General features: G+C 30.2%; 1 protein-coding gene across 1 annotated transcript; it reads right to left on the reverse strand.

Moving 5' to 3' along the window:
* Window positions 1–13,605, reverse strand: LOC124366049 (zwei Ig domain protein zig-8-like). Its single transcript, XM_046822258.1, has 4 exons — window positions 13,454–13,605; window positions 6,073–6,212; window positions 2,983–3,193; window positions 1–359 (listed from the first exon to the last, which is right to left on the reverse strand). The coding sequence occupies exons 1-4, from the start codon at window positions 13,548–13,550 to the stop codon at window positions 202–204; spliced, it is 606 nt and encodes a 201-aa protein (XP_046678214.1). The 5' UTR covers window positions 13,551–13,605; the 3' UTR covers window positions 1–201.
* Between the last annotated feature and the right edge of the window lie 338 nt (window positions 13,606–13,943).

The following is a 13,943-nucleotide window of genomic DNA, read 5'->3' on the forward strand; positions in this document are numbered from 1 at the left end:
TCTGTTTATACAGTACTGTTTAATACAATAATGCACTATTTCATATAATAGTAATTTATATATGTCTACTGCATTTTATGCTACAAAACATTAAAATTACATAATAATATTATTTTAAACACACAATATATTTTTTTAATTCGCTTTAGATAGGCGTTACATGTCCTAGTGAATTACATTACAGGGTCGAATTTATTTGTATCACCAGGGGAGGGGGGATGAGAGCATCATCCCGAGGTGTGGAAGTGGTAGGGTTATTCGAAGAATCATGCACAGAAGAAGATGGAAGTGTTGCAAAGTAGTATAGGAAGAACTTCTGCCGTTGATACTATATCCATCCTTTTTAGATGGATCCTCCTCTGGAAATTGAAAGAAATAAATTGTTTGTATTTCATTAAGATTAGTTATAACTTTACAATCGTAAACGAAAGTAATAAAAATACAATTTTACATTAAGAAAGTAGTTAAGTATAGTGACCAAAGCGTTTTTCACACGTTAACCCTAGATGAGACATAAAATAATCGAAACAGTTGATCAAACACTAAATAATGTAAACAAATAAAAACGATATATTCAAGGAAATAATACTTGGGTCATAAACTTGAGTCTTTATTTTAACATTATTAATACTTGTAATCTTGTCAACAATAAATAGGGCTATGGATTTACAATCCACACCTAACCTAACCTTGTGTGTGTTTAATTCCTACACATGTAACCCCCTCCCTCATGGCGGGGATTTAGCTAAAGTTTGCTACCCTCAACATGACTCGTAGGTTTCATACTGTAACCTTTACGTGAAACGTTTGGACTAGAATGAGTTTAGTGGTTTCGCAATGCCAATTGTCTATATTTAAGTGATTTTTCTTTCCTGCACTTTAACCTGTCTGTCTGTCCATATGAAAGTTTCAAGCTATATCATTGGAATTTATAACTTCAGTTAAACGTGTCCCGTAGCGCACGTTGTGGAGTTCTTATACCTTGGTAATAGAATTCTTTGTGTTTATATTAATAATTTTACATTACGAAAATTACAAGTAAAGGGCAAATATTGCTTGGTAATGATATTGATTGCTAACGCATTTAAATATATTTTTGGGCATCTGTAACTACCTTGAACTCTTTCTTGAAAACTTAGAAGTAAAGTAAGCTCTTCTCCTTTTAATAATAATACAAAACGTATAGAAGAGATGTTGTCCAGTCCCGAATCGTGGAACGCTGTCGCTGCGTTCTGCAAGAGGGTGCTAAGGCAAAAAAGAAGAGAGCAGCTATAAAGCACCAGAATAGCTCATTCTGGTGGATTTTAGAATGAAGTAATGCCCATTGGGCGAACGATGGCACCCTCTTGAAGTAGTTGCAGAGATGCGTTCCCGAGAGGGTTTCCAATGCCTGGACCGGTAGGTTTTTAGTGGGTGAGAGTCCCACACACCAGGGCATAATAATGCATTTTCCTATCGAAAAAAAATACAAATTATAAAATAAAATTCAGTATTGTCCGTACAACATGATATTCTAATATTAGTCTTACTAGTACCAAAATTATATTCTCCCAATTTTTTTGCTACATTTCCATTACAGTTATTACAATTAGGTATTAATTTAAGTACACGAAACCTATATTTATTATTAAACGTAAAACTTACGCTAGCTGAAGCAGTTATTAAAAAACTATAAATTTATTATGTTAATTAACTTTGATCTCCATTTTAATATACTCTATTACCTAATAATAAATACCAAAATAGATATTCTAAAAAATTACATTTTGTTTTATTAATATTTAAACTATATTAATAAACATAATTTTATATTTATTAATTTCATTATTACAATAGTTGATTGATTACTGCGTACAACTGTAAGCAGAGATAATATTCTACGAGTATATTAATATTACTAAATCAATTTTAATTTCAAAACATTGCACAAAGCAGGCCGAACCATGTATGCGATCAATTTTTGGGTGAAGATAGGTATATTTTGATACACATATGTATGAGTAGCTCAATTAATGAGTATGTAATATAGCGCGGATCAGAACAGAATTAAAAACACAAAATTTATTTTGCAGATAATGCTCCATACTGCATGGTATATTGAATTCGTATCAAAATAAGAATCAATATAATGTTAGAAACATACTGTAAAATATGTTAATCCCGTTGAACGTAACTGTGTGAGAAGGCTACCTGACAACAGAATTAAATAATAAATTCAGGAAGCTTATCACGCTCCTTTTACTAAGTATGTGGAAGTCATCAAGACAATCAAACTTGATTTATATTTAGCCAACTATCAAATTTGAAAGCTTTTCTAGATAATAACAATAATAATGCAAATAATAAAACGCTTTTACTGTAAAAGCATACCTACCAGAATTTTATTTCATAATAATACAAGAATGCCTAATGTCTAATTACACTTAATAACAACAGTTACAAATACTATGCAGTAAAATAACATTAAAATTGTAAAAGGTAATAATAATAATAAAACATCAAACTAATCGAGGCCTATTACTACAAAAATGTTTGTAAAATTTAATATATACCTTAATTATTATTTTAATTCCTCATGTATCAATTTATACTACTATTAAATAAAAACGTTTTAATTTTTTTTACTTTCGATTAGAATAGTTTAACACATTTTTTGGAATTTCAATACGTAGATTGCCCCGAAGTAATAGAATCTTCATTTCCGTCTTCGCACCTCAATTTAGGGAAGCGAGAACTTCTGAAAACAATTTTGGACTTCATTACACTCCAGAGCCTCGTATTGTTCTAAGCTTTCGAGGTACTGGGCATTTTTATCAATTACTACCGAACCGCCCCATGAGTTTTAAATATAAAGCTATTGAGTATTTAGAGTACAATATTTCGAAATGATAAAGTAATTAATTCACAAATGAATTGAACTTTACATAATTGAAGTAAGTAATCATTTAACATCACTTAATTGTTAAAACCACTGAAACTTACCGACTACGTTGAGCTTGAAATGTTGCGTAATCCAAGGTTCCGCATTGACTTGGCATAGATAAATGCCTGAATCTCTCAACTTTGTGAAGCTGATCTTGAGGGTCCAATCGTCTGTGTCGTCATCATGAATAGAACGGAACCTCGAGTCGCTCGTGTAGGTCACAATATCGAGCGTCAGGAGATGCAGATCTCGTACACGAACCCATGCAACCTAATGAGTAATAAAATTACTTAGACTTTGTTGTTTTGTATGTACTTTAAAGGTTTGAGTATGGGCAATTCTTACATATTGTCACAACTCCGTTTATAATCGTAAAGCCCACATCAATGTACAACTATAAAAATATTAATGCTAAATAGTGAAAAAAAATGGTGTAACACTGCTCTTGTAATAACGTTAATTGTATTTCTTCGTCTTCTCCTAAGTATCATCTCCAGCTTAATATTTCTACAAACAATTTTTTTCGTTTATGACTAGTAATAATTTATAAACAATCGACTGAAATCTGAATTCAAGTATTTTATTAGCGCGTTAAACAATATAGTGTTTCAAAAACAAAGTTTATGTCTATAATTTTAACACTAGGCACAAAATAGTTATAATAAAGACATTTATATATATATATATAATATATATATATATATATTATATATATATATATATATATATATTATATATTATTCAAATAAAAAAGACAAGATGTACTAATTTTAAATAAAAATCGTATTGTTGTATTTTCTATAAAAAACTTAACAAATACACTTAGTCATACATTCTTATTTTGCCTTTGTTAACTTCAAGTTTGCATTATATATAACTGTATTAACTTCATATGTGTTCTAAACATTTTGGCACTTGTTAACGAGGTAAATTTTAGACGAACGCATGCAAATTACTTCTATTAACAATATTTCTAAAATGGATTACTATCTTACACATAGAGATGATAACGTTTTCCTGCTATCAGAATCTTTTTAGCCGAATTATTTGTCAAATATTTTATTAAAAAATTAAATTTCATGTTTGTAGGAGAAATTATAATTTTTCATCATAACGTATTCATTATTATTATTTATATTCTTCTTCTGTACTCTTTTGTGTTATATGATATTATTTAATAAAAGAAACAACATCATTACCTACATGAAAGAGTCACTATTCTGGTATTTAATAATGACCACTTCATCTATAACAGTCGTATTTATTAGTAAATAATTGATGTAAATACTTTTATATTCGATTTCAAAAATAAAGACTATCATTGGCCACAGAAAACAATTACTAAATAATTAAACCAAATTAAAGATATAGCAAAAGTGTGAAGGGCATCAGATAACAAGTGGAGCTAGGAAAATATATAGGTCGCTCGATAAGAGCTCAAGACCTTCTGAGGAACTACAGGTGCAGATGAGATTTACCAATTTACCTCTGTTCTATTTTGTCCTTTACAGCTACTTTATTAATTTTTATAAATAGTTCATTGTAGTTATAAATATATAGTTATAAATTGTTAAATACAGTAGTTAATACTGATATTGTATTTACTAATCATGATTAAACTTACACATAATATGCACGAATATTTACGCTTATGTACACCTAAACATACGTATTAATACCTTACTTTTCATTTTATTATTATTTAACACAAGAAATCGTGAAAATAATAATTTTTTAAAAGCACAGTATCAACATAACATTAGTATACTAAATATTCAGAAGTTGTATTTTCATATTTACTAGATGTACCAGTTTTAATACTAATTTCACAAGAAATTTTTCGCTTAAGAAATTACATATTTAAAAACGAACACAAATATACATGACACCCATAATTTGAATAGGTAAAGTAGACAGGACAAATTTTAGCATTTCCGTCAGACCTCTGAGAAAGAAGCAAACCTTTAATTTACCTCAATTATTGGTCAGGTTTTCATAGCTATATTCTACTCATTACTTGAAATTTACTTGGTACATAAATTTTAATTTTTACAGACCTTTTTATGGAACAATTTTCTTATGCCATTATCCTGAACACTATTCCAACGTAGTTGTTCTATAGCCGACTCGGTATTTGATTAAACGGCACCTCCAAGTTACAGTAACAGCTATTATAATTTTTTGGTTTTACTTTATACCAAGTTATTCCGAAATAAGTACCTATTTTTCAGAGCTAATATAGAGTGAAATTATAAATATTTTTGTCTAAATTAAACAGGATAGTAAATGTTTCGTTTGCGATAAAAATTAGAATTTGTAACACTAATTCTTGTAGGCAACACGTAGTGTTTATTCCCTTCGAAATTCGGAAAAAAATACACAAATATATACTGAAATAAAACTTAATTTCCTTTGTCATAAATAAAACAAAACAGAATTTTAAAATTAATGTAAACAAATATTACTACTCCATCGACTGCATTACATGTTTAAAGAATCAGGAATCTCTCACTTTTTCAAACTTTTTTAGTTATTTTTAAAATGACTGTTGTTGATAACCATTATTATTTTTTCCATTCTTATTTCAATAATTTGGATGTATTATTTGTAATTAAGAAGATAACTAAAGTTTTCTAGCCAAATCTGAAAGGGTAAAGTAAGTGTTGTAGGCGTTTTAACAATTTTCAATTTTTTCGGAAATGAAACATTTGCGGCCCCATGCGTGCCAGACAAATAGTTTCCTTTTTACGTCATTTATGAACCCTTAAATATGCACATTTTTATTGGAATAACCTTGTATATTAAAATAAACATTCTGCATTAATAATAACTTTTCCCCACAGTTATGGAACGAGATATAGGGATCTGCTTCAAATTCCAATTCATTAATAAAAATTATAAAAAATCTCCACTACTCAAAGAAATTTTAATATTTAATTCAAATGCACACTTTATAAAAGTGCCAATTAGCACATTATTCAGATTCAATAATGAAATGCATTGTTCAACGTGAAATATTTTGATACGCCCATATATTATAGTGTAACCTTGACCCTGCAGTCACGATTATGTTTTAAGATCATTGGAATAAAACTCGCTGTGTCACATACCCAAAAACCTAACATATACTCGAAAATGGAAAATCTCACCGTTTTATTGCCCAAGTTCCTTACACGGCAGTGGAGGTAGGCACTCTTCCCCTCGGTGATGGTCACATTCCTTTGATAAAAATTTTCAAAGTAAGGCTGTGAGATTACATGATCGCCCTGTTCATTCGTGTTTGTTTCGTCTGTAACAATTATTTTATTAATTACGTGCAGCTACTTGTGTTTTCGGCAATTTTATCCTATTTACAAGACAAATTAGAGCCATATTATATTTTTTTGTACAATCCAGCATAACATATAGGGTGATTCAAAAAGAGCGCCGGTTTTGATATATCAAATTTAAGAGATTTATTTTAATGAAAATCTGAAATCAAATACATAAATATGTTCATCTAACCTTTAAGATTTCATGTATGAAAAAAAAATTGTCATGCATGTGCCCTCCTCTGCTACGCTGGCACGCAACAACTCTGTCCATGAAATTAGCCATGACTGCACGACAAGTTTCCACTTCAATTTGGCCGACAACTCGTCGAATTTCTTCCTTCAACTCATTGATGGTTTGGGGTTTATTGGCATAAACTAATGACTTTAGATAACCTCAAAGATGAAAGTCACAAGGTGTTAAGTCACACGACCTTGGTGGCCATTGATGGTCGGAATTACGAGAAATGATGCGATCCTGAAAGCGGTCACGGAAGCAACACAATTGTTTCACGGGCAGCGTGGCAGGTGGCACCATCCTGCTGAAACCACAACTGGTCAATGTCTATGTAACCAAATGAGGCCACAAAAACTCCCTAATTATCGTACGGTATCGGTCTCCATTCACTGTCACAGCTTGCCCTTCCTGATCTTCAAAAAAAATAAGGGCCGATGACGCCGCCCGACCAAAAGCCGCACCAAACTGTCACTCGTTGTGGACACATTTCCCTTTCGTTAATCATGCGAGGGTTTTTCTGAAACCCAGATACGGCAGTTCTGTTTATTAACAAATCCATTCAATTGGAAGTGCGCTTCATCACTGAAGATGATATTCATTGCGAAGTTTTCTTCCTCCTGCGAATTTCTCAATACCCAATCAACAAACTGTCGTCTCTTCTGGTGATCTGCCACTTTCAATTGTTGCGTCAGCTGAATTTTATAGGGGTGACATTTGAGATCGTACCGAAGAATTCTCCGTACAGAAGAACATCTTAAACAAAATTGTTGACAACGGCGATGTATTGATTTCGCTGGGCTAACAGCCACACTGTCACGAACCATCTCAATGTTCTGTTCAGTTCGGGCACAACGACGACGTCCAGAACTTTTGAGGTCGACTGTTGAACCCGTTTCTTGAAACTTTTTCATTAGTCTGCGAACTTTTGATTCATTCGGTGCTTCATTACGTCCTAGAGTACCGCGAAGTCGCCTAACAGTAGCCGCATAACTCTCTCCACTCTGATAAAACGTTTTCACTATTAACACTCGTTGCGCACAATTATGCTTCTCCATGGTTAGACACAGACTGCACTAATGAGAGAAATATCAGCTGCGTCAACAATCGGAATGTAGTCAGAAATAGAATAAAGGTCAAACATTGTTGTCAACCGATAAAATAAAATTTACCGGTCTTTTCAAAACCGGCGCTCTTTTTGAATCACCCTTTATAACACGGAACTCTACTTCAGAATACACAACTTCGTAAATTTAATAGGCAATAATTCCAACGCTTTTAAACATAATTTATCTCGAACACAAATTTCAGTTACTGCTGTATATACTGCATAACGGACAATATTTATGAAATGAAAAAATATTCAAGAGATTTCTTGTGACAGTTATATATGCGTAATAAGCCAATATGTGTAATGTTAATGTTATGAGGGTTAAAATAAACGTAAATGGTCCCTACAATGAATATTTTAATGATCTTGCAGGAAATATCTGTTTAACAGTATTTTTAAAATTATAATATCTTTTAAACCAGAACGCTGCACGAGGGAATGCAATTGAATAATACATTATACCGTATGCAGTACAAACAATGTATATTTATTGCTAAATAGCATGTTTGCTAAAAATTCCGATGCAACAAATTTGGTGACACTCAGTCAAATCACGTTTATTTACATAGGTTACTTCAATACCATATATTTTTTTATTTTGGTCACCTGCGTTCTTTAAATAGTTTTATATGCGACTGTTAGTGGACTTCTCTTTTGTAATAAATTATAAATAAATCAAAATAGTCTTGACTCCTACATTGTTTGTTAATCATGTTTTATAGGATACATTACAATATTTATCATCCTAATACATCTGTCATATTATGTTTGATATGTAAAAAATGTGTTAAATATTTAGAAAATTTAGTTACACCATTACCAATAATAATGAAGCGTAATAGTCAACGATAAAATAAGACTATGGTCTTTAATAGAAATATAGAATGCTTTTAAATTATTTACTTTAAAACAAATAAGTTATAAGTCCTAATGAAGGAAAAAAGTTTTTACTTATGAAATTTACAGTTTATAATAGCATCTTATAACCAAGGTTACTGTTAGATGCTTTTGTAATTATTACCTTAACTGTAAAAGGTGTTTTAACATGTAAAACTAAGATTGGGTCCCGTATTTTGGTAAAGGCTAGACGGAGTGCTCATTTGAATTTGTTGATATTATGCAATTCCTCTCCAGGCTAGGGCCCCCTTCACTCACTTTGAAGCATATACTTTCCAGTAGGCCTCGTTACAGCCATTAAAATATAACGTTTTATCCTAAAGAAAAACGCTTATACAAAAAGTTTAGTTTCAGAAATATAATCTTTAAATAAAATTTAAATCAACATATTTACTTTAAGCTTTTTCTTTAGACATCAAACGATATTTATCTTATTAGAAAATGTAGTCTCGAAAGGTTTTGATAAAAGTAAGTGCAAGTGGTTTATTATTGTTTGCTGACATTTAGCTAGTTTCTAATGGTCAGTTCACTAATCGAATATGCAAATTCACAACTTTTATTAAAAAGTAAATTTCATTCAGTTAGCTGACATTTTGTGCACAACCTCATAACTACTCAAACTGTAATACGGTCACCATCGTCTATGCTCCTGTACATAAAATTGTGTTTGTTTTTCAATTATTGTAGCTCGGTATGACTATCTTTTGCAGGTTGACATTAAATTTAATCAAATTATTTGTATTTAATAGTTTTTAATTTGTTTCCGGACGTGAAAATGTAATTTGTTAAGTAAATCAAGTTCATAGCAGAGTTTGTACAATAAAGTTGTGAATGAGCTAGGGAGAGATATAGTAATTATTGACTTAAAGAAATTTAAAAGTGCTTTAGGAATATGCTACATTTAAAATTTAGTTATCTTAGTAGATAACTAAATTCGAAAGTATTTTGTAGTCACAATACTTACGAACTTACTTGTTACATATTTCATACCGATTTTTCTTTTACTCTATAATCAGTAATAAAAAATAGAATTTTATTGCGTAAACAGACCATTAAATAACATTTATGAAAACACTGGGAAAGCCCAATAATGAAACAAAAATCAGCATCGGTTTGTCTTATACTATAAAAGTGGCAAAAATAAAGTAAGAAAATACAAATATCTGGCACTTAATGATTAGAATTTTCCCAAGATAATATCAATTTCAAATTTAAGTTAAATAAAGTATTTTGTACATAAATTTGGTATCATAACAAATGAAATTAAAATTATATTTATACCACACAATTTCAAGTTTAATTTGTCAAATTTAAAACTAAAGTCTGAAATGGGCTGAAACGCTTATAAGTTCTTTATTTTTGTCCCCCGATGTCATATCAATAAAAAATTTGCAAGAACTGCCATATTACCCTTAACAGACTGCCGGCAACGGAAATTAAAACTAAATGTTAATGATAGTACGGAAAAAAAACTTTTTGATTGAATTAGATTTTCACACCAATGTTGTATGATTTATACTTACTTGATCGGGACCAAGTTAAACGCTTCTATGACATCGAGATACTTTAAGCCGGAAGTACAGTGTAAATGTAATTATACGCTTATTTAATATGCCTTTTCAGGAATATGTGAGTATATATTTTCCTTAGCAAGGCAACGGTGCAAACGCTCATAGGGACCAAAACTGTTATTATACCTGAAAATAATTACAATAACGGGAAGTAGTAACTGTTAAAAATAGACTAATTAATCCAAAGTCTTCATACATCAGCACTTACTATAATAGATTACAATAAGCTGTAATAGTAATTTTACTTACAACTGTATTTATAAATAGTACAAGGAAAATAATGCAATGGGATTGGAAAATAGAAAAATTCCAACCGGATTACATTATTTGAAATGTAATTATACACTTATACATGCTAAAAAAACTGTTAAAACCTATGTATTAATTCAATGATATAATTGTATTTATATTAGCACTACAAATTTAAGAATATTTATTCTTTAAACTGTATATTGTATTAAATTTAACCTTTTATAAATTCCATTTTTAAAAATGAACCGAAGTGTGAAATCTATTATACGTCTTTGTTGATTGAATGATGCTTAGCTCCTTTCAACTGGAATTCCCGGAGAACAAGAGTGCCTTTTTTATTAAGCAGCTGCATTATAGTGAAATAAAAGGTACTTTTTTCAGGAACTAAATCACAGAACAATCGCAAAATATGTTAGAAAGTTAAATATACCTTCTGTTTGCATCACACAATACTTTATGTGCTGTGCTGTTAGGGGATAAAATAATAATAATTCCGTATGTGATTAGTTTAAAAATACTCATAATTTTTTATCCATCAAATATTTATTTATATTTAGTTATGTTAGTTTCGTTAGTTACATATGGAGAATCTGGGATACAGAAACTGATCTGTTATAATAAGTATAATGGAAACAGGATTTAGTAATCGTGATTTTGTGTACTGAATTAAGTACCGGGGGTTTTAATAAGGTTTTTAATATCATTAATAAAACATAAAAAATCTTGTAAGCGGTGGGCTCTAGTTTTATTGGTTATAGTACAAAATAGTTACATTTAAGACTAATATTGAAAGATGTTTAGTAGTAATAGTGTGTAAACTTCATGAGTTATGTATTTGTTCATATATACTAATGACTTCCATTACATTTGCCAAATGCGATTCATATATATTTTAACATAATATATTTAAAATATCTAAAATATTTAATCTAAAGTTATATTTTAACTGTTTTAAGTTTCTTTAAATTTATGACAATTGTAAACAGTTAATATTTTTGAAGTGAAAACTTCTTTAGGCGCGTTGGGCGTTTTGGTAGAACGTAAAAATCCTCGGTTTCGCGTCACCGACATGCTAATGATACTAACCTGCATGAAAAAGTCAGTCTCGCTGTGTTTTTTAACCGTAGACTTGGCCGCGGACTACTAACCTGCATGAAAAAGTCAGTCTCGCTGTGTTAAAACTGTCCCGGCGGAGTATGAAAACAGACTGCGAAAATCAGTGACCTTTACGGTTTCCTCTCGCGATTTAAAAGTGAAGCCAATGTCGTACAATTCTGTAAGATGCGTCAAATTAAAGCTCTTAATATTGGCAATCTATTGGTTTACATTTTTAAATATTAAAAAAATTTCGAAATAATTTTGATTATTGTTTACATTTTACAAAGCGTTTACAATGACAAGAAAAAAGTAGTAAGTTTCTGGTCAGACAAAATTTGTCAGCGAGAAAGTTTTGTGAAAATAGATGAATATTTTTTTTTGTAATTTATCATTTTTTTATTGGAAGTTTAGTTTTAGCCTGTAGTAGCGTATGAAGTGATGAGTGAACGTTTTCTGCCGGAACTGTAGTTGGCGCATTGGCTCACTGATACCGTATTAACTCAATAAATCAGTTTATTGTGCAATAAAAATACCTTTACGAAAGAACCAAGTTAATTTAACTAATGTATTAGTTTTAAAAATATTGTGGGTTTAATTGTTATTGCAATTATATACTTTGTCCGTAGCAATAACTGTATTATTTACAACGGTGTTCAACTCACTGTTTTTTCACTCGGTGTTTACTCACTTGTATTCTATGTTTGACTAACTATTAATATTGAGCAATTACAACATATTTTTATACAGATAAATGAATAATGAAAACAACGAATATATTTTTAAACATTTTTAATATTTGTACGAATATTTGTATTTAAAATTTAGCATTATTCATTTTAATTATGTTTTTAATATTTAACCTCTTCATCATGAAATGAGTATTATTACGGTATAAGATTTATCTTACTAGCGTGGTAAAATAGATTTCTAGTTATTTGATAATATTTTTTCGTGGATTTTAAAATTGGAAAAATTAAAAACGCGTCACATTTACAATTACAGATGTACTGCTACTATAACGTATTGTTAATTACTCTCAACTTAATAGTTCCGTTTTCACTTCTATCAGCAGTCCCAAGACTGCTACTGTTTTTTTTCCTATGCACAATAAATTATACATAATTTGTTTTACTTGAGGCCGCTTAAGAGAATAATTATTATCCAAAATTTTCATGAGATACACTCTGCAACAATAAAATAATGAAAGTAGTTACGATATTATTCATATGTTACTTGTAGTTTTGGTTGAGCGTTAGCGAAACCTATCGCTTGAGTGGGTGGGCCAAATTTATTTCGTCTCACGGTCCAAAAGATATCTCGAAAACGAACTGATCTGTAACCTTCACAATCTGCAAGAAGTTACTTTTTTACTTTTTTAACACTACTGGTAATAATAGTGTATGTTACGCCTGGCTGATATGTATTAATTATCTAATTGTAATATGAGTAAGTTTTAATCTACAGGCTTATCATTAACATTTATTTCTGCATAGAAAAATGTTACACCAACATTTTGGTGAATATCACTTTTAATATTGGTTTCCTTGGTAATTGAAACCACCTTTACTACTTTAATATTGTTTTACACTAAATTGTATTGTGAAACTAATATACACCATTTAGGTTGAATTAATATATCTAGAAAAATGGAATAGAGGAACGTATATGCTGAGCATTGGCCAAGCTTTTACTCAGATCACTTGACTCATTGTAATTGTGAATTGTTGCAAAGTATCTTGTAAATTATTTGATTTATAGATTATGTGTCTTTAATTTATTACCATTATTTTGAAAAATTGGTTCATTAATTATAAGAGTAAATAGAATTGAAAGCTGTACAGGTTTAATTGGTTACCTTCTTAGGTAATAATAAGTGTGTATGGTTGAGACAACTTAATTAATTACATGAATATAAATAGCATAATGTTGAGAGAGAATAATCCATTATCTAACACATTATGAAATTTACTTATAACTAATTGTATATTAAATGATTATAAAGCTTACTTACTAGCTAGAGTACACGTTTCGTAATATGTGCTTAAAAGGACCTACCTTCATCTATTATAGATCTTCCGTTAGTAACCGAAAAAGAAGCAAATAATATGAGCACTAAAGTTACAAAAAACTGACAACTATCCAAAACAGCCATGTTGACCAAGTACGGCTGTGTTACAGAATGACGAGAGAGCAATATTTTAGGAATGTTATCAACACCTCTGACCCTAGATTTATCAATCTGAATATTTCAGCAGCTATTGTCGTAATCCATAGTATCATTTGTTTATATAAACAACTCTATTTAAAGTAACTTCATGTACAGTCTTGTAGTTTATTTTTTGTAACGAGTAAGTATTAAGCATTATCAGATGTAATATTTAACGTAATGAACATTGCATTATATTGGAATAAATTACATTTTCCCATTATCTGCACCTTTATCGACTAGAAGACAGTGGTTTAAAGAACAGATTAAAATAGTTACACTACTATTTAACAATGGGACTATTTTATGATTCCTACAGAGATAATCCTGAAAACATAA

The sequence above is a fragment of the Homalodisca vitripennis genome, chromosome 7, assembly GCF_021130785.1.
Source record: "Homalodisca vitripennis isolate AUS2020 chromosome 7, UT_GWSS_2.1, whole genome shotgun sequence".
Taxonomy (NCBI): Eukaryota; Metazoa; Arthropoda; class Insecta; order Hemiptera; family Cicadellidae; genus Homalodisca; species Homalodisca vitripennis.

Coding starts and splice junctions, on each gene's coding strand:
- LOC124366049 (XM_046822258.1), bottom strand. CDS start 13,550: ATGGCTGTTTTGGATAGTTGTCAGTTTTTTGTAACTTTAGTGCTCATA. Junction 6,213..13,453: donor AAGATCTATAATAGATGAAG/GTAGGTCCTTTT, acceptor TAATTGTTACAG/ACGAAACAAACACGAATGAA. Junction 3,194..6,072: donor GGAACTTGGGCAATAAAACG/GTGAGATTTTCC, acceptor ATTACTCATTAG/GTTGCATGGGTTCGTGTACG.